This window comes from Hippoglossus hippoglossus, chromosome 15, assembly GCF_009819705.1.
Source record: "Hippoglossus hippoglossus isolate fHipHip1 chromosome 15, fHipHip1.pri, whole genome shotgun sequence".
Lineage (NCBI taxonomy): Eukaryota > Metazoa > Chordata > Actinopteri > Pleuronectiformes > Pleuronectidae > Hippoglossus > Hippoglossus hippoglossus.
The window spans coordinates 12,954,890-12,976,571 of record NC_047165.1 but is presented as its reverse complement, the minus strand read 5'-3'; the positions used below and the strand labels follow the sequence as shown (position 1 = coordinate 12,976,571).

Sequence of the window (21,682 nt, the reverse complement as noted above, 5' to 3'; positions counted from 1 at the left end):
TTTTCCTTTTTGTCTTTTTTTTATTGTCTCTTCAAAATGTTCTAAATGCTCATTCTGTTAAACTGGTACATACAGCGACGTGTATCTCAAGTTGAAGGGATCGTTTTACAATTGAATTAGATAAGAATATCAATACCACTTTCATATATGATGAGGTATGATGGTTTTCTCACCTACTGCTCAGAAAGAAAGTGAACAATCAACATGTCAGATGATTTCTTAAACATTACTCTTTAAAAAGGGCACAGTTTCTCATGTTAGGCCGTTAACACGATTGTTTTGTGAAATAAAAACAATAGTCGTTTCATGAGAATATTTTTTATGGGTACTTTTATTTTCCTTTCAGGGACCTGTTGTACGCAGTAAAGGGTGGCAGAGAAAACAAAGATGTTTGAATTATGAACTGTGAATCTGACACCCTGGCCGTGACCGCGTTGCTCGACCAAGCTGATTGAATTTAATGAGACTGTGTGGCCTTAACCACTGAATGAGCATGACATGTTTCTCAAATGCACACGTGACCTACTTTCATGTTCGCTGCATTTGAAAATAATCTGAGTAATACATCCAGAGCCACAGTTTCTCTGTATGATCAATCTGGTCCACTAATATGTTCAGATTACACAAATTTGGTTTGACAAACACGGACCATTTCTACTCAGAAATTTAACTAGAGGTCATTTTGTTGAATTTCCATATACATGTCATCTGGTACAGTTCCTCTGTCGTGTGCCAGGTGAAAGTGGTGAAGCTAATATTTAAGAGCAGGATTGGTAATTCAATGAAAAAGCGAAAAACATACAGGTATCAGGTATATTGAATACATTTTATATAATATTATAATTATATTTTTCTGAAATCTGGGATAAGTAGGTTGACATGTTGTAACTCATGATTTATTCTATTTTAATGCATTAAAACCCGATTGTAAAGCTGCTGGTTACTTTCCTTGATGTAAATGCTTTAAAATAACATTGCTTTAAGTAGATTTAGCCTCTTACATACTTTATTTTTTGGGATTTAATAGTGTGTGACAATATCTATGGGCCATCTTTGTCTGCTATGCTATGTTAGCATGCTAACAAGCTAAAAGCCATTGTGCTAACATTGTCACTGTAGCATGTTTGCGTGCTAATGTTAGCATTCAGCTGAATCCACTGGATGACTTGTTGAATCTTAATGAATAAGATGTCAGGCCAAGTATCTCGAATACACTAATATTAACTGTTGAAGTAATGAAGAAACATTAATGACAGTGTCAACAAATGTTAAAGAAAATATACTCTTATCATCGGTAAACATTATTATTATTATGACAACCAAGGATAAAATGGCAAACCTTCTCCACACTGAGAAAAGTCTATTCAATTTCATTTTATTCTGTGTATTACTGCAACATGCATAAAATTACTGCGAATAGGTTTGGGGGAAATATGGGATTCAGAGATAAAAAACATTCATGAAGCCCACTTTGTTTGTTTTCTCAGGTATTGATATCTCCATAAATATATGTATTTGAAAAAGTTTATTTTCATATTTTGTAAAAAATAAAAATGTGATGTATCCAGTTTTGAAGGAAAACAGAAAGAAAGACAGGTGGCCTCCAAATGTTTTGACTGTAATGTTGAATGATTAAAAATAGTAATAGAGGGCTTTTTCCTTCAAATTATACTTTAAGAGCTATCTTGCTAATTCTATATTTAACAAAAAATTAATTGGCATTCATTTGTTTTTTTGCTCCTGATCCTTGTAAAATCCATCTTTTGCAGTACTCCTGTAGTGCTCATAGTTTTCAAGAGCTGGTTCATGTGGTCTGGGCAGAGCCAAAATCCATTGAAGCTGAAATTTGTCGATATAATATTTGCTGATATCATAAATTGGCACATAATAATACTTAAAAGGTTTTGATTATTATACTTCTTTAGAAATGACAGCAGCTTCGTAGTTCCCAATGAAAATGACACAAAACCGGTGTAATAAAAAATGTTGTTACTTCCTCGCTCCGTTCTCTTTGTGCATTGTGGTGGAAGTTAGCAGAGTGTGAGTTAACATGTTTGACTTTAGAGAGAGGACATGAGGCCATGATGGCATCAAAACCTGCAACTGAACACCTTTTCAAGTAGAATGTGTTTTCTTCTGTTGTCTCAGTGCTGGTATCAGCAGCCACCTCTTTATGAGCAATAATGATAAGGCCGAGGCTGCAGGAATTCTTAGCATTCTCGGTAATAATTAGAGGGTCTGTAAACCTGATGTTGACCTCTCTCAGGTCTACTGTCTCTTCAGTGTGACTGCACCTTTAATGCCCTTAGCCCTCTACTCTGAAGTGGCATCACTCTGGCCTCCTCCTCATCAGAGCTGTGTGCAGACTGGATGCACTGGGAGACTGTGTGTGTCACACAGAGCTCACGTTTGGAGGACAGAGCAGCTGTTTGTGAGCTTCGGTGGTGTGTCTGCAGCACAAACAATGCCTCACTCAGTGATTTTACAGAGGCCGTGGTCTGAAGGAGACAGAGGGGGCAGGGTGGGTGTCGAGGTTTTTCACTGACAGCAGCAGAGAAGCAGCGTTTATTATCAGGGTTTTTTTTTTCAACTTAAGTTATTTGTCAGACTCATCTTTAGGCATCACTACAGGAGGTTTACAGGTTGTTTGTATCTCACATCCATTACACAAACTGTGATCTAACTTTTTCATTTGTCGAATGTAAATCGGCGAAAAAATGGTGTGAAATCCAAAAGTTGACTCATTACTTAAAAGATTTAGTTGGACATTTTGGAGAAATACAAATTTACGACTTATTTGCTTTCTCGACAAGAGTTATAATATTTTAGAAACTTTGATCAATACTGCTCTGAGTAGAAATGCCAACAGCAGGATGGTCAATCCCCCACTCCATCCACCTCCCCTCTCCCATTTCTCCCATCCCAACCGGTCCGAGTCCGGTTCTGCAAAATGTATCTTGTCATAAGTGTTGGGCTTCTCTATAATAATGTATGGTCCCGGCCTCACCTATGTTAAGTGCCTTGAGATAATATATGTATGTTGTAATGATATATGTTATAAGCTATTTACTGAGTGTTTCAGCTAGCTTTAACCACCAGAGCAGTTTGCTATAGATCTTAATAGCAGACTGTATATCAGATCTGTGTAAATTTGAAGAATAAACAATGACTTCATCACAGTGATTCTCATTTAAGGCTGTAAACAAGAACATGTTTATATAGTTATTTTTTCTTTATTTTGTATGGTTTAATTTTGCTCCACATTAGTTTCCTCTTCTAACTCATAACAATAGTTGCAACAGCTGTTTATATACAACAGCAGGATTTACTCTTTTTAATTTGGGATTTGCTACAGACTATTATTTGATTTCTTGAAAAACCAAAACAACAAGCCACAAATCACTTTTAGCCTAATCCAATAAAACTTTCACAATTACGTATTTTTTTCCCCCTCTGCAAATCCTGTTTCATCTGTCCGTGCTTGGTTCCCAGAAAATGTAATACATGGATTATGACCCTGTGTGTCCTCGGCAAGAAGACAAATGATGCAGAAGTCTGACATCACATCAGCAATGTCTTTCACTGAGGTTGTGTAATAGGACGTCTAGAATTTCACAGAGATGGATCATATTTTCACATGCAGGAGAGGATCAAGGTCTCCGGTCACAAATGTGTCCTTGAATGAGGTAAATCCAGTGAAGACACGCTGCCTGGTTACACATCACTACAGGCATGTTGCATTTTTGTTGTAACAACTTATTCTGAAACTTACCCAGTGTCTTCTTGTGTTGTGTTTGTCCATTCCAGTCATTTACCATAAAATAAATCCAATGATAAGATCGTGTTCTGTTCACCACTGTTTATTAGAGGGAGAAAGTGCACCATGAGACAACAACAGTATAAACATTCATTGCTTAAAACGGGTGGGAGAAAGGTGGCTAATTATTTTAGCTCTCAACACATTGCTTTCATTTCTGAAATCAGAAAATAAGTAGTTCTCTATCATGTAAACCTGAAACATAACACGCTCGCGTGGAGGAAACATGAGGATTAAATTAATATGTTATCCAGATGCAGCACAAATTACACCGGCAGAGAAGTATGCATTTGATTAAATGTTGTTTGCTGTGGTCTCTGAGGGTCACATGCACGTCCCCATGATGCTTAGAGAGGCTGCTCGGAGAAAGCAGTGTAACTCTTCACACGTGCAAAGGAGAAGGGGCTGTACATCGTGTCCAGGTCAAACGCAGTGACAACCGCTTCCCCGGTCAGCCTGAAAACAGGATTCACGTCAACTCTCAAATAAACGAGTGAAATAATTTGACTTATCCACAATGACGGGTGTGTCTTACTTGTAGGTGATGTGGCAGGAGTGGTGGATCCACACCAGCTTACTGAAACTCTGGCGCCCCCCAGAGGACAGATGCAGTCCCACGTGGAAGATGTGCTCAGTTTCGGGAGCTGGGTTCCGCCTGCAGAACCGATTCTTCTGAAACTCGGACCCTTTCTGTAAAAAAAGTATGCAGTTTAAAACATGAGCCATAAACTGACAGATAAGGGTTTTACTTTATATGCTTATTGGAAAACCTGGAAAAAAAGGTGAGTATTAACGTATTACCCAGTAACATGACAATGTGACACTGATAGTTTAAGAGTTCATACCTGACTTTTACTGAACTGCTTTCACTTATCTTCACTTGTGATTTTTTTCCTGAATTGTAAGTCGATAAATGAGAGGATAAATTCAACTAAATACAACATTTACTGCAATGCTTAGTCTAAAATGATGAGTATGTATATATTTATTCTCACCTCCTCCTTTTTCTTGCAGACAACAGCAAAAACTTTGGTTTGATTGTCTGCCTCCTGTGACAGACGGAAATGACCGACCAGAAGAGAATCCATTCTGTGAAATGAAAAAACAAAAATCGTGCAAAAAGCTGGTATTTAATATATATATATATATATATATATATACATATATATAAATAGTTTTTTGATGTTGCAACTTGCATTCTTGCTGAGGTAGTAGAAAACTGAGAGGGTCTGACCTGGTGTTCCTGGTACGCAAGCGAGGAATGATGGACAGAGGGACCTCAGGGGTGGTCAGCATCATGACTTTGCCATCGGGGAAGAACCGGAGGTACCTATGAAAAGAAAGGACAATTAGCTTAGATATCTATACAACTTACAATAAAAAGTAACGATTAAAGTCACAAACGTGTACCTGTAGTACTCAACATGGTGCAAGGCCCTGTAAAATCCATCCAGTGATTCCTCTCCTTGACGAATGTATGATGTCTTGCTGATATACACACCTGTGAAAATAATATGCAAAGTTCAACATCCAGTGATGGCTACTCAGAGGATGAACAGTGTAGTAATAGTTGAACAGTAAGCACTGGCAGCACCATTTGCCCATATTAACTTATAGAAGCAACATCAAGATCAGTCAAATATAATTTTTATTGGCAATATTATGCGAATGCACTTTCAAATTTGATTTCAGAACAAAGACTTTTTAATTAATAATTTTTCAAAAGCGTTTGTGGATGAGTATCATAAAACCCCAAAACCAGTGCAACTCCTGTGGTTGTGTTGATCATCACAGTGATAATAAAGTCTGTTCTCGTCAGAGCAACCACAATCGAAACTGCAGCTTCACACTACATTTTGGACCAGGATATATGATGCACTAGTTTGCACTGAGACATATATTTAATCAGTATTGGTCTCATAAACTATGATGGAGCAGAGTCTAGATTTGTATTTGATACATATTTTGCTTCGTTACCATCAAAACGGACGTGTGGCCTTTGCAGAAACATTTCCCTCCAGGAGTTGAAGGGAACAAGTTTGGTGCAGTTCCGTCCCCACACTCTTAAACAGGCTGATCGCCACAGCTCAGGGCCTCTGGAGAGAAATTAAAAGTGAAAATAGAGTTGTAAAGATGGAGTAAACCTAAAAGAATATACACATAACTGGCTTTTAAGAAGAGAAAATGTGACACCCTAATTGTCTGATCCCAAATCAACAATTTTGAGAGGCAAACTCTGAGAACAGCAGGCTGTTGGTGAATAGGATGTTTGCACATTTAATCTGTTATGACAGCGGGGCTCACCTTGTACAAATATAAAACCCCCGGCAAACCAAAGAGAGCTGCTCCAGGGCTCGCATGTCCAGATCACTTGACACAACCCAACGAAATATGTACATCAGGATTTCCCGCGGCAAGGCTGCAGTCAGATAAATCAGGAAAACAATATGTTATAATGAATACAATTTTGTAATGACTTGTTTACATGTTTTCAATCTTATAAAACAGCCTTTTTTTTTTCTTTACCTGAAATGTGCATCTGAGTCATTTCCAACTCAGGAGTGCAGATCTTTGGAAATGAGCTTTCCAAGGTGAATTGCTGCTCAAAGTAGGCAAGTAGATCTTCAATCTCACCTTCAACATCACTGTCCTCCATGCTGCAAAAAATTAAATGATATGCTTAGTTTCAGAAGAGAGATTTCCCCACACGATATCACTCAACTTCCAGACATGAGCCAGGGCTATGGAAAAACCAGTTTGATGTGGGTGTGAATGAGTCAAAACACATTATCCAACCTGTGTGACTGTTCAACTTTAGCATCTGATTCGCTAATGGCTTAAAACAGTCATTCCCAAAGTGTGAAGCCACTGCAGGTGGGCCTTGAGAGGTCATCAGAAAATAAATAGATAAAAAAGTTTCAGATTTGTAAGTAAGCGTTGATTACCACCAAACATTTACGATTGATTTAAAAAAAAGTTATCATCACAGGTAATGAAACAAAGACATGAGATTTAAATTCCACGTTGTTCTCATTTTATCTGACCTATATAGCAGGTGTCGTTGTATTTGCTGACCGTCACATTAACACTTGAACGCATCCTTAGTGGGGGAATCATAGGTGAGGGAGAACTTTGTTGTGTGCTGGGGCGAGCAAGATGGAGCAGAGGAAAGCTGCTGATGCCGAAGGGGAGTCAGAAAGTCAAACTGAATCATTCAAAACTAAAAACTAAGTGAGGACCTGTCGCTGGCCCAGAGGACAACCCCCAAGCCTGTGTGTGTGCTGTGTGCTGTGCGCTGAGATGCTAGCTAACAAGACCCTGGGACCATGTAAAGTGCGCGGCCGACATTTACAAACTAAACATGGACAATATTTATCCAAAAATACGCCGAGAGAGCATCGGAGCCAGCTACGCGGCAACATCCCCCCTCTCATCGGGTGAGTTACAGGTGACACAATGTCACTTCACGCGATGTGTGATTCAATATCAAGTATATCGAGATAAACTGCTTGAGGTGTCAGACCAGAGGAAATCCAGTGTTAATGTCAGTTTATGGACATGTGGATAGGGGGGGGGGGGGGGGGGGGGGGGGGCTTAAATGCCTTAAGTATATTTGGTTACGCCTCAAATGTGTTTGTCTTCTCCCAGATATTCTTGTTGTGCTTGTTATACAAACAGCAAGAATATATTTTTAACAATACCCTATTTGCACTTCATGTTTTTTTTTACATTGGTTGCTTTGCAAATTGTTACGCTTAAATGTGGATGTTATTGGATTTGCACTGCATATGCCTGTGTTCATATACAATTATTTTTGCTATAAAATTTATAATATGTATGATTCTAGTCCTGTGTGTGGATCATATAGTTGTGATTAAAGGTGTGGGTGGGCCGCACACATTTTTCAGTTTTCAAATTGGGCCGTGGCATTCTTAAGTTTGGGAATGGCTGGCTTAAAATATAAGATTTCAGCGTTTAACACAGCTATTCTGTTAGAAGAGATAAGAATCTAAAAATTAAGATGAAAGGTATAAGTGTATATTGTCATAACTGTATGCATCCTTGAGTTATGGCCAAAAATATGGTTTGTGAAGTCACAATGATTTTGACTTTTGACCACCACATTCTAATTAACTCACCGTTGAGTCTAACCGGATATTTCTGCCAAATCTAAAGGGATTCCCTTGAGGTGTTCGAGATATCTCGTTCATCATACCAAAAACAAAATCTAATCAGTTCATCCATGAGTCCAAGTGTTTGTACAAAATTTTAAGGAACTTCCTCAGTGTGTCCTGAGATATTTTGTTCACAAAATTGCGAGTGATAAAGAAATGGACGAACAGACAACCTGGAAACATAGCGCAGACCTTTCACTGCGTGTTGAAACATTGCAGACTTAAGTGAATCAATAGATGACATCCCAAAAAAAAGGCAACTTACTAGTTTCCTCCAACTAAGTCGGCATCCAGAGGACGGCTGTAGTTGATTTTAAACTCGATGTCAGGCACAAGCTGCATGGCCATGCGGTAGAACTTGATAGCTGTGAGTTAAGACATCAATTCATGAACAGGGAAGAAGATGCAACTGAAAAGCTCAAGAAATGTAACATTCTCATCTACTTTCAATTGCTATAACCACTGAATGAAATCATTCACATCCAAGACAATGACTGATGGTTAGAAATACCTGTGTTTAAAAAAAATATATATTTTGTGGAATTTTCCATGAGCTGATGAATTAAATATAATAATAATAAACTTTATTAAGGTAGCACTTTGAAAAAACATAGTTTATAAAGTGCTTTGACCGCAAATTAAAAAAAGATAAGTGAAACAATCAGCAGGATGCAATGTGACAAGGAGGCCACACAACCACGTTTAGGTGGTCGGAAACAAAGCTCTATATTAATTCATTTAATTTGAACACTACTTCAAATTAAATGAATTAATATAGAGCTTTGTCACATGAAAACCTTGACACATAAAAACAGAAATATGACAATAAATACATCAACAAGTAAAATAAAAAGGTTGAAAACAAAACGATAAAAACACGACATCACATCACATGAAAGCAAGTCTATAAAAATGGGTTTTCAGAAATGATTTAAAAGAAGTCACTGACTCTGCGAGCCTCTGCACTATGGGACTTGTTCATTTCTAAGGAATCTGTCCTCTCAAACGTACCCTCATAGACAGCTCCATTCTGCTCTTCCTGAACAGCTCTCAAGAACAGCTCTGTGGCCTGAGGGAAGATGACTCATCTCAGTCATTCCAACAGCGCTGGGAATTTCAGTTGCAGCACTCCACAACAAACAAAGAGATGGACCTAAACCTTAAGAAATCATTTCTCAACTTACTTTCTCCTCCAGAGCCTTCTCTTGGCTCCTCTTCCGACCTTTAACTCGCAGCAGTCGGTCACTCGCTGCGGAGTTCGGTTTGATTTCGGACATCCACTGAACTCTGAACGCATTGAGCTCCTGCTGCAACACATTTTAAAGCGTCAAACATGTCCTGAGCTTTATTGTTCTCAGCTATGCTTCAGCAGGAGTTGTTTCTGAATTGGAACACTGAGAATTGATTCATAAAAAAGCTCAACAGAGGAAAGGTATGTCATATCAGGAAGGGCTGAGACAAAGGTTCACATTAATATTATATAAAACATTTTAGAGACTAGAAAAGAAAATGTATATCGGATTTCTCACCTGAAGGTTCGGGTCATTTGAACCTTCATCTTCATCCTCAACTGTACTTCCGATATCTGCTTCTTCTTCAGCCTTTAAAGAGGTGAAGCATTAATTAAATTCATCCAACCTGTTGCATTACATTTTACTAATTCAGTTACTACTGCAGTTGTCTGTTTAGCTCTGTATGTGTTGTGTTTTCTTGCCCATGAGGTTCCCCAGGTAAATCCGCTAAAGAGTAAATGTTGTGTTGCAAAATTTTGTTTTGTTTTTAACTCTTGTGACGCACATTTTGTTTTTATCACCTGTGTTACATGTTGTTTTTGTTGTCTACTGCACAATCTAGCATCATACAATCAACATTTCAGTGTGGTGTGTGCATGTGATGAAGATAAATCACCAAATCCTTCAATTATTTTTCTGACATCACATATGTAAGATAAGGAAAACAATGCAGAGAGGAGAGTACGTGCATTATAATGAGTTGTGCAATGTAATAAAGTATATTAAACTCAAAACTGTAAAGTACCAATTTTCATGCTACTTTGTAAATTTAGTCCCCAAGTTAGTGAATATATAAGTGAAGTAATGGTGATATGCAATAAAAACGTTTCAACTTTTAAAGCTCAATCAGTAATTTAATCAGTTCTTATGCAAGATAAAACGCTGTTTACAGAATAATGCATCAATAACAATACAATTCAAAAGTGGAATTGGGAAAAAGGGGCGATTTTTCTGTGTTGAATATCTGTATCACTGTTTTACAGTTTGAACAAGAAACGTATCAATTCTGACTGCATATATAATAGTTGACAATAAGATAACGTCACTCAAAAAGCTGTTTACACATCAATAATAATCCAATAATAAGACATTTACTATATAAACACTAAGAAGGGAACTGTGTTTGCTTTAAGGACATTTCCTTGAAATACCTTCATTTCCTGATTATTCTCACAGCTTTGTTTATATTATTTTGTTAATTTTTTTATTTTCAATTCAGGACTTTGACATGTCTTGGAGTAAATGTACAGTGTTGTACTAGTGTTTTTACTACAGTAGCTTATTTGTTGTTCAAAAGCTGTTGACGTTAAAAATAGCTCAGGAAGCTGCTGTGGTAAGTGCTGGTAAACAGTGAGTAGCTACACACGGTAATGCTAACATCTTAAACTAAAATAACTGTTTAGCTGCTACAGTCTCGTGAGTGTCGTTTATAAAATGGACTTGTCTCAAAGTTGAGGTCACAGAAACACAAAATACAGTTTGGCGATTTGCTGTGAGTTAGCTGAGACACGTCGAGCACTGGGAACTACAGGTGGAACACTCAGGTGACGCTAGCTACTTCGGGCTATCTCGCTAGCTCGCTGGCTAACTCGTTTCTCCGTGAATAACAAGGTGAACGCGCGGTGACCCACCATGGCGGCTCAGTCTGCAACCCGAGTCTGGTCTCCTCACACGCGGTCGACACCAGCGTCTTACAGTTCACGGTCGGAGAAGCGAACAACACTACGGACAAATTTACGAGCTCGCAGGAATGCAGCCATAACGCTGAGGGGCCTGGAGCTTCACAGGAAGTCCGGCTGAGAGTGAGGAAGTTAGATACGGAGAATAGAAGGGGGGGGGGAGTAAGGAAGAGGCGCCCTGCTATCTGTCAACCAGGAGCTGCAGTGTTTCTATCTCCGCTTAAATAACTGCCACCTCACTGGGCTGTCACTCATTCAGGAAACGATGCGTGGAATAAGTGTGTGTATTTCGAGGACATGATTTAAAACCTGTTTAGTCTTTGGAGTCTGCATTGGGGAGGAGCAGACGTCTATGTTGTGTGAATGGATCAACACATGCAGGTGATGCACATGGTTTGTAAATGGGGAACATGGGGCAGTTTAACATTTCAATTACAGCGACCAATGCAAGGACAGAAAGAGTTTGAGAACACTCCTCTGCAGCAGTGAAATGAGAACATCAGAAAACACAAGTAGTGCTGACTGATACATGATCTTACATATGACTTTGCACCATAATATAGGGAATGAACAAGAAAATTAATCTTATAGGGATGGGTAACAAAACCAGATGTCAAACAGACCTCAGAATAAGAAATGATTGATAAACTTCACCGTTAGGTTCTCTTCTCCTTTCTAGTCTCTCTCTCTCTCTCTCTCTCTCTCTCTCTCTCTCTCTCACTCTCTCTCTCTCTCTCACACACACACACAAACACACAGTTTAGCAAAAACTTAATGGCTTTGCTTTTAGCATTGAAAATAGCTGAAACCGATTCTGATAATTTGCTCGTAATTTGTGTAATAACCGACTAAGAAATTTCATATAAATTTCCCCCCAATTTTTTGAATAATGCCTTTTCTTAAGTCTTGGCCTGATATATCTGGTAGAATGTACTGCAGTACCGGTTTATCGATGTGAATTTGGTGAGTTCTCAATAAGCCTCTCAAAAACAGCTTTCTGTTTACCATGAGGTGGATAGTGCATCAACCATGGCAATGAAGTTTCTTGAAAAATCTGAAGCTTCACCCTGGAGCATCATCAAGCTCCGAATATAATTCTGACCAGATTTGATCTGTTTAACCTGCAAGGAGAATTTACGTCAAAGTAACAATTTAAATTTCCTGTTCCCACTAGGTGGCGCTATGACCAAGACTGACATTTGGACTGTAGATGTTGTCAGGCCTGGACACACAACTATTTAAGACTATTTATGAAAGATGGTTTAATTAAACCACTGCACAGGTGGTCCAAAATATCAATTTATCAGCCTTTTTTCACTTGTTGATGTGTTTGCCATTTGTCTTCATGATTTTCCATAATGCGCTTATTGACTTATTAAAGATTTCAGCTGTATTGTTTGTTTATGGCCCCACATACTGAGGAGATCATGAAGAAAAGCATAGACGTTATATAAAGATGGACAATGCGTTTCCACTTGAATTTAGAAATCAAGCTAAAATATCCTGTATAAAAAGACTGCTACCTTATAATAATAATAATAATAATAAACTTTATTTATAAAGCATTATTCTTAACAAAGTTAAAAAGCACTACTCAAAAAACAAAAAAACAAACGAGGCAATTCAAAAAAAAAAAGCACATCGTCCAAGCAAGAGATGAAGCAGTAAAAATGTATAAAACGTAAATAAATTCAAAACAAATCTTGATCCGATGATGAAGTTTGGAGCCAAAGTGCACAGTAGCAATCAGGGGATGGAGCCGCGGTGTCAAGGTCCAACTGATACACATGCTCGACTGTGAGCCTCAACTGTCAATCATGGTGTTTCACCCTATTTTTACTGCATCAAAACACTATTCAAAACCCTTGTACATGAGAAGAACTACCTAAAATTACAAAAAACATTTTCAGTAATAAAATATTGAATGTGTCCTTGTAAGTGGACTATCCATGTAGTAAATATATCATCCCACTGGTCTTCCTGCACATTCTGCAAAAATCCAAATATTCTTTATGGTAAATTGAAACACTTTTGGACCTTCTTCCTATCTGAGATTTGACGAAGATGAATGCAAAGCAAGATTTTAACCCTTCCTCACTTCCGTGTTTGCTTTACGCCGAGAAGTCTCTCGTGTTCATAGTATTTTTTTTTTTCAAATATCGTGCTATTTATCAATGTCTTTCATACAAAGGAGTTTAACTGCGGCCTTTCACTCTAATGGCTTTGATCAGCTGTTATGAATTTCTTAATGTCTAAACTGAAACAAGCAAAAAGCCAAATATCATATTAGATATTCTTTGGAGTAGCGGACTATTTCATGCCGCACACGGTGTAGACAGAGAGGCAGATGTATGTTTTCGGTCCTGTTGTGTCTTTGGAGAGCTGTGATTTGTTGGGATGAAACCGCGAGAGAACAACGCGAGAGTTCGATGAGCAGAGGGCCTGTCTGAACATCTATCTGTGTGTACATGTGTGTATGTGTGTAGATGTGTGTGATAGACTGAGGATGCGGTTATGATCGCAGTGAGGAGATTATTCCGCTCAGACTTTTGACCACAGATGCTATGTGTTGTTGTCGATGTGACGAGAGGAGGGTGAGTGATGTGTTTTGATTTATTCGTGAGGAAACCGGTCAATGTAAAACATTATTTAAAAAAAAAAGCATCAGGGCCAAAACATCTTTACCACAACAGCGTTAACGTCAATGATCTGCTTTCGCTAACTGTACAGAGCCATCGTTCAAACGTTAACTTAACACATCTGTAGTGTTAGCGCAACCAAAACCACCGAAGCTAACGGAGTGGAGGACATTTAGTGCTAATTAACCGTTACGTTAGCTTCCTCTCACTAACTTAACTAGAAACACGGCTGCTAACGTTAGCTGCATACGAACCAAACATGACAGAATATCAATAACATGGTGGTGAAGGAGGTCGAGGCTGTTAGCTTGTATTACTTTAGCAAGCAGCAGCTGTGTTAGCTACTTAACGTCTGTAACGGTTAAACCCGTTGGTTAACATGTTAGTGCTACAAGACATTTTAGCATAAAGATGTTTACTGCTTAAAGGACCACTTCAACATTTTCATCATCTCTATGGAGGCACCAGGATCTTTAACTTGTGTTAAATCTGTCTGTGCAAGTGTGTATGTGATTTGGGATTTTCCTTTTTAAAAACAAGTAGGATCACCTCATTGAAAACTAGTTAAATCTAAATATTCTCCCTCATTAAAAATAAGTTCAAAATCTGTGACTATGCAAATCCCATCAGAAATGTAATGGTCCGACAAGATGTCTCCTACTTCACTGAGGATAGAGTCCTCAGTGAATTACACATGTGTTAAGTGAGCAGTGGGTGTGCACCGGAGACTTCACACATCAGACTTCATATTGGATCATAAACTAACTGATATCACTCCACCTTAAAACCAGGGATTGAAGTAGCCTCACCTTTTCCACAGGTTAATGTGAAAACAACTTTTAAAGTAACATAAAGCAAAATACATTTGGATTATGGGGAGGGGGGGCTTTAATTTGCTGTGTTATTCTTTGCAGTAGTGCCCTGATCCTTATCCCAAAGCCTTAATGTTACCAACAGAACTGTGTGACACTGAAAACTAGAGCACATTAGAGAGAACACCTCCGCTGGGGTCCAACAGTCCCTTTTAAATTCAATCACGCTGCACCAAATTTTTTTTTTTGTAATCGGTTGCACAAGAGTTATTATGTGAGGTAGCTCAGAGATATAATATAGAAAGTGAGGCAGTATTTAACAGTGACTATGTTTACATGGGCAGCAATATTCCCACTATTGACCTCATTCTGAATATTCTATCTCTCACCTTCTCAGCTAGAAGGAGGAAAGTCCATGACACCATGAGTCCTCCAGCTCTGCCCGTGGTCTTCTGCTGTTGTCACAGGAAAATCTGGTTGCATTCAGCAGCAGGAACCGAACACGTCTCTTACTTTCAGCCCAATTATTATCTGCCTCCACACACTGCTATGGAAGGACAAGCACAATGAATAGATACACCTCCATCAGACAGCTCGGGGATGGCACCTACGGCTCGGTAATTCTTGGCCGCTGTCTGGAGTCAGGAGAATTAGTTGCCATAAAGAAGTAAGTATCTGGAAGTTGTGTGGGTTTCACTGCAATCTGCAATACATGATGATGTTCTGCACCCCACTGTGTATTGTTTTTCTCTGAAAACCAGCGGCCTGTTTGAAAACATTGTGGGGCGACTTCCTGGGTGTCATCAATCGTGGGCTTTTGTTTTATGTTTGTTAGACTTAAAGGTCCAGTGTGTAAGATTTAGGTAAAAGGGATCTATTGGCAGAAACTGAAATATTAAATAAACCTAGTGATGTTTTCACTAGTGTGTTTCATCTAAATTGTACAAATTGTTGTTTTCTTTACCCTAGAATGGGCCTTTTATATTTAAATACTCTATATTTACATCAGGAGCGGGTCCTTACTATGGACGCCGCCATGTTTTTTACAGTAGCCCAGACTGGACAAACTAAACACCTTTTGGTGTTCTCTTTCATGTTTGGAAGGGGAGGGTGAGGTGAGGGGTACTCAGCTGCAACATGAAACTTCACCACTAGATGTCACTAAAGTCTACCCACTGAACCTTTAACATCAGTTTAACAAAAGATTGCTATGCAATTTAATGTCATTTCCAACAAATTGGTTAACAGGAACAATATGTTTTCAGAATGAAAAGAAAATTCTACTCCTGGGAAGAATGCATGAACCTCCGTGAAGTCAAGGTGAGTTAATCTTTTCTATATTTTTTAACAGTTTCACACATTTGAATAGAAAAGCAAAGATCAGCCCAAAATCAACTTTAAGGGAGTTCCCTGTTCTAGAATCTAGAATCAAATCAACAGCTGATGTTTCATCTTCACTTAAGAGACTGTAGTCCATATTTACTGATCATCAAATTTATCAAGTTAATTTAAGTTGTATGGGCCTGTATTCATATAATGTAGTTCTGGCTGGTCAGTCTTGGATTCATTCTCTAGTTGTAGGTATGAAACATCACTGTGGTTTGCTTTATTACCAGCAAACGTTAAGAACAATATGGTAGAGGAGTGAAACAAGCTTGTAAATATTAGCTTTTCAAAGATTTTAAGAGTAAGGAAATCTATTCATCATGTTTGTTTTGAGAGATTTATTCAAGTGAAAGTAATGTTTTCCGAGTGATATTTAAAGTCAGTATGTGCAGGGTTTAATTTTTTTTAACTTTGCTGCATTCATTGTTAATTTTGAAGATAGTTTTGCAGAAGAGAGCAAGCATGTATGGAAATGGATCCACACACATCAGTAGACGAGCAAACATTAAACGTCACATGTAATGTTTGTTTTTACACTGAATGCAGTGACCAGGTGATCAATCAATGAAGTTTCTGTTTGGGTTGATCTTTTCTTTCTTGGTGTATATTTATAAATAACTTCATGATAACTTGATGATTATTAGATAATTTACTGACGATATGTTCAACTCTCTATGTTCTGGCCTCAGTTGTCAAATATAATAAATCAGCTTTCTGTTGTTTCTTCTCACACTACCTCAGTATGTTACTGTCTAAATTCCCTCGCAGCTCAGAGTCACTCAGCAGCTGTGAGAGTAGAAGGTGATTCTCGTGTGCTGTTGAGTTTTCAGCTCTGGTTCCCATCCCCGGCCCACACACCCCCTTTCCCAGAGCTTAACTTTAAACGCAGCAACACGCTGGTCCTCAGAGTCCCGCTGAGTAGATTATAATTACTGCATGATGTCACACCGTAATATCTCGAACTCCCTTTACAGCTTTTCCTCCTTACTAAAAATATAGCATGGTTAAACCTGTATCATCCCAGTGCATGGGAGCAGTGTACCGAATCTCCATCCTGCTTTCTATAACTTGATTTATTTTTCCCCTTTTTAAACTGTGAGCATAAATCCCACCTTTGCAGCATATACACAAGCCATGTTTTACCAAGAGGGTTTTGTTTTCTAGTTGTAAGCTGCTTTTGAATGTGCTGCAGTGATTTGTGTGTATTATCCAGCATGGTTAGATTTCGCTTTTTATTTCTACCATTTATTTTTTGTTAATGCGTTCCACACACTCTAACACAACCTCTCCTTTACTTTTTCAGTCCTTAAAGAAACTCAATCATGCGAATGTGATCAAACTGAAGGAGGTAATTCGAGAAAACGACCACTTGTACTTTATCTTTGAGTACATGAAGGAAAATCTATATCAGCTAATGAAAGACAGGTTAGTAAAGCTTTTATTATTTGCATTGTTATTTCTACATTCAAAACTATATTTGGTAAATGCTTAAAGTTGCATAACTGATTGAGTTTTTGTTCTGTTTTTTTGCGGCAGGACTCGTCTGTTTCCTGAATCTGCAGTCAGAAATATTATGTTTCAGATACTGCAGGGGCTCACATTCATTCACAAACATGGTATGTCTGTGTTAAGGCTACAGAATTCGTAACAAGTGTGGCACAAGTAAAAAATGAATGTTCTAAAAAATTAACATGTTGTCTTTGTTAGGGTTTTTTCACAGGGACATGAAACCTGAGAATCTCCTGTGCATGGGCCCTGAGCTGGTAAAAATAGCAGACTTTGGGCTCGCCAGAGAGATCAGATCTCGACCGCCTTTCACAGATTATGTGTCAACTAGATGGTGAGTGAACTAATAATTCGACCTAAATGAAAGCAAGTGCAATAGCTGAGCACATTCAAGCCTCTGCCCCATCTCTTCTTCTGACCAGGTACCGAGCCCCTGAGGTGCTCCTCAGATCCACATCCTACAATTCACCCATAGACCAGTGGGCAGTTGGCTGCATCATGGCTGAGCTTTACACCCTCAGGCCTCTTTTCCCAGGCTCCAGTGAAATAGACACCATCTTCAAGATTTGCCAAGTTTTGGGTACGCCAAAGAAGGTACGATTTAAACACATGTGAAACACATGCTAGAGGAAAAACTGCATTTGAATCTCACTGATAAAATATAGTTCAGCTTAAGGTGAAAAGGGGAGATATATGTGGAGCATGAGACAGCATGCGTTTTTTCCTTCTAGAACGACTGGCTTGAGGGATTTCAGCTGGCAAGTGCCATGAACTTCCGTTGGCCTCAGTGTGTTCCCAGTAATCTGAAGACTCTCATCCCTAATGCCAGTCCTGAAGCCATCCATCTGATGACCGATCTGCTTCTGTGGGATCCCAAGAAGAGACCAGCTTCTGCCCAGGTACAGTCTGACCTGCAGTTGAAACAGTTTAACAGATGAACATAGACACACAGAGACAGACACACAGCTGTTGTTTGTCCAATTTGTTTTATCTTTGCAGGCTCTCAGGTACCCTTACTTCCGGGTAGGCCAGGCTCTGGGCACCCCTCAGCAGATCCTGGAACAGGGCCGACCTCAGCCAGGTCTTGTGCCGCTGCATGCTCCATCACAGTCACAACAGACGCAGCAGCAGCAGCAGCAGCAGCCCCTGCTACTCAAGCCTGTCCCCCCCTCCCAGCCGCCACCTCCCAACCAACACTGCTCCCCCTCCAGGCCTCTCCAGCAGATCCAGCCCTCCCCTGTATCTGCAGCCGCCCAGGCGGCAGTGTACCACCGGCACACAGAACTGATGCGAGCACAGCAGCCGAAGCACATCCTGAAACAGGAACAGACCGAAGGGACTCCACCCAGCCATCTACCTTATATCGTAGACAAAAGTCTGCAGAGCAAGGTGAGACTGGGCCTGGCATAGAAACATAAACCTGGCTGTTATACTATTTACTGTACCTGTCAGCCTCCAATTCCTACACAAATACATCAGACCAAGTTGTTCCTTCCAACATGTAATTGTGCATATATTCCTCCCATGCTCGGTTGGTGTTGTTGATGTTCTACTAGCAAACCCGAGAGGAGTCCGAAAATGCCAACCTACTGAGCTATCAGCTGAAACCCAAAGGAGGGCGTCGCCGTTGGGGCCATGGCACCGGTCACCATAAAGGTGAAGACTGGGACGAGTATGAAGAACAAGATCTGACATCAATAAGTATTCTGGGAAAAAAAACCTTCTCCACAGAGAAGTCGAGGCAGGAGGAGGACGCACTGAGCAGGTGAGGTTATAATCTGTCCTCAGGGCAGATTCAATCCTGTAGTAATATAATACATGAATACAACACAGGATCCTGACTGCCCTGTCTTTCAGATATGGAACTGTTCTGGATTTCAGTCGACCCAGCGGAAAGGAAGATGCACCTTTAAACCTGAACAAGGCTGCAGCCTATCAAGAGCCATCAAGAACGGCCTCTGCTAAACAACATTACCTGAGGCAGTCCAGATATTTACCTGGTAACTTACTGTATCTTTTAAGACGTTTCTTAGCAGGACCAGGAGCCGTCACTAATAAAAACAAACATCACTTTTAATGACTCAGTTGTTTGAAAAAAACTTTTTAAGCCAGTTTGATTTCACTTATTAATTCCTCACCCTTACCTGTTTTATTTATTTATTTATTTCAGAGGAAAATATAAATATTAAACTTTTTATATCTCCTGTCAGGCATTGGTACAAAGAAGAATGTCGCCATAAATGCCAGTAAAGACTATAGTGGAAGCCATCTTTGGGGAAACAGTGGTATTCCGTTTGGAGGGACTCTGCCGAGCAGAGGAGCTCATGGTGAACATCACAGACATCTTACATTGTAACAGCCACTCATCGTTCTCACTTTTCACTGTGTTCAAGTTTAACAGATCTGTCTTTGTTTTAAATATCAGGTACAAATACGATCCCAGGTGGATACATGCCATCGTTTTACAAAAAAGATATTGGTTCTGCTGGTCACAGAGGACATCAGGGTCCTTCAGCGGAATCAACAGCATCAAGTGAGTGAACAATTTCGAGCTTTGAGCTTCTGTGATGCTATTTTACCTGTTATGAACTATTTTAACTATCCAGCCACTTAGGAGTGTCCTCTAGTTCTTGCTGTCTTCATTGATCATTGTGTATTTATCGTCATTTTAGATTATGCAACATGGCGGTCTGGCCGGAGTCAGATAAACACCTCTGCCAACATGCCGCTGGCCAACAAGAGCAACCCGGGTCTGCTGCCTCGCCCGCCCGTGCACACCATCCACGGGCGACCAGACTGGTCTGCCAAATATGGACACCGCTAGTGGCCTCGCTGGAGCTCCGATCTGTTCTGCGCTCCTAAGAACTCTTTCACCTCCAAAGAGTAGGCCTAGTTATTTTGTAATCCAAACGTGTACATACATCTTACACAGCAATAAACTTTGTTTCAAGATGTGTACCATGGATGTTGTGAGTTGTAAAATATTTCAAGTTGTACGTATATAGTATGTGTACAGTGAAATTCAACTGGCCAAAATTGGAGCCTGGGTCTTTCTCCTCAGTGTTTTATTTTTTATTTTTCTATCTCTGTGACTTACACTATTGTCCAACAGAGTTTACACCTGTACCTTCAGTTTTTTATCAGATTTATCATTGAATGCTCTTCACCAACCTGTATACATTATATATGCATATTATAACACCATGAAAGTTTCACTCTGACTTGTTTTTGGTCAAACTTATTACTTTGCGTCTGTACAGTTCAGCCATTTTTTTTTACTTACCTGCTGTATTTGTTTCATAATGGTCAACTTGTAGCTATTATTTGTGCATCATGTGTTTGAGATGAAATTCAAGGCCGGGCTGTAATTTCAGTCAAATTAATGCAATGTTGCCATGTTTATAAATCTGTTTACATTTGACCAGTAAAATTATCCATGTTAACACATTTTATCCCCTCAGCTAAACGGAGTGTGATTATTGAACAGCCAGTTATTGATTGTGATTAAACGTTTGACTGAGTGTGTGACGTCCAGACTTTTAATTAATTTGGTGTTTTAGATATAGTTTTAATTAATTATTGTATAACAGTCCAGTCTCCATGCCTCGTTCAGTGGCTGTAACAGGGTGAGCACAGGAGGGGCAGCCGGATTAATCTGCTGCGAAAGGTTCATCCAGGTCACTGTTAATCCTATACGTGCAAGAATATAGTGATGCAATTATTCTGATTATTTGTGCCAAAGTCAAAAACGCAATATAATGAAATGTGCTTTTGACTATATTTAGTATATATTGTGATTGAAAAAAGAAAGAGGCTGTAAACTCATCATACATCATCACAAGTAAAATTGTTTTTCAGGCCTGTTATGGTTAGTCTTGCATTACATAACCTTTTTATATACAGTCTGTGTACAGAAGATTACATTGTACTGTATGGCCACCTAACAGAGGTATCGGCATCTTAATGTGGGGAAAATATGTTTGTTTTAGCAGAAATAATCACAAGATTCCAGTGCAGCCACAAGGCCAAAGACCACAAAGGTTCGCTCCATTTGCTTACATGGCACAACCCGCAGGAGGGCGGGGCTTCAAGTGAAGTAGGTGCCAGAGTAAACACTACATAATGTGATCACATGAGTGTTAGTGCCGTCCCAATAATAATAATCTGTACGATATTTAAAGAATAAGATAATATAACAGTATGTAGTTCTGGATTATCAACAAAGAAGCTAGTTCGCCCTGTATCAGACTGTTTTTATAATAAAAGCAATATTTATAGATGTAATTATGTTATAAATGATAGCAGCAACAGATAATAATCATAACAGTAACGATTATTGTTAACAATATAATTGCAATAATTGTAGTTGTAAAAGT

General features: G+C 39.2%; 2 protein-coding genes across 3 annotated transcripts; one reads left to right on the top strand and one right to left on the bottom strand.

Annotated features, from left to right (window-relative positions):
• Positions 1-3,844: 3,844 nt before the first annotated feature.
• On the bottom strand, positions 3,845-11,179 carry fbxo9 (F-box protein 9). Of its 2 annotated transcripts, none has more exons than XM_034609628.1 (13): positions 10,916-11,179; positions 9,522-9,593; positions 9,177-9,299; positions 9,004-9,061; positions 8,258-8,357; positions 6,344-6,474; positions 6,122-6,236; positions 5,795-5,913; positions 5,228-5,318; positions 5,052-5,147; positions 4,813-4,906; positions 4,353-4,507; positions 3,845-4,273 (listed from the first exon to the last, which is right to left on the bottom strand). In XM_034609628.1, exons 1-13 carry the CDS (start codon positions 10,916-10,918, stop codon positions 4,165-4,167), a joined length of 1,266 nt encoding a protein of 421 aa, XP_034465519.1. In that variant the 5' UTR covers positions 10,919-11,179; the 3' UTR covers positions 3,845-4,164. The 2 variants fall into 2 exon arrangements, with proteins under 2 accessions (XP_034465519.1, XP_034465520.1); XM_034609629.1 differs by having other exon boundaries at positions 3,895-4,273; positions 9,177-9,296; positions 10,916-11,176.
• A 2,183-nt stretch (positions 11,180-13,362) lies between these two features.
• Positions 13,363-20,829, top strand: LOC117775977 (serine/threonine-protein kinase ICK-like). Its single transcript, XM_034609618.1, has 14 exons — positions 13,363-13,557; positions 14,812-15,081; positions 15,680-15,734; positions 17,104-17,225; positions 17,337-17,416; positions 17,508-17,640; positions 17,729-17,900; positions 18,038-18,205; positions 18,306-18,695; positions 18,863-19,071; positions 19,164-19,306; positions 19,517-19,633; positions 19,732-19,839; positions 19,979-20,829. Exons 2-14 carry the CDS (start codon positions 14,981-14,983, stop codon positions 20,128-20,130), a joined length of 1,950 nt encoding a protein of 649 aa, XP_034465509.1. The 5' UTR covers positions 13,363-13,557; positions 14,812-14,980; the 3' UTR covers positions 20,131-20,829.
• Positions 20,830-21,682: the final 853 nt, after the last annotated feature.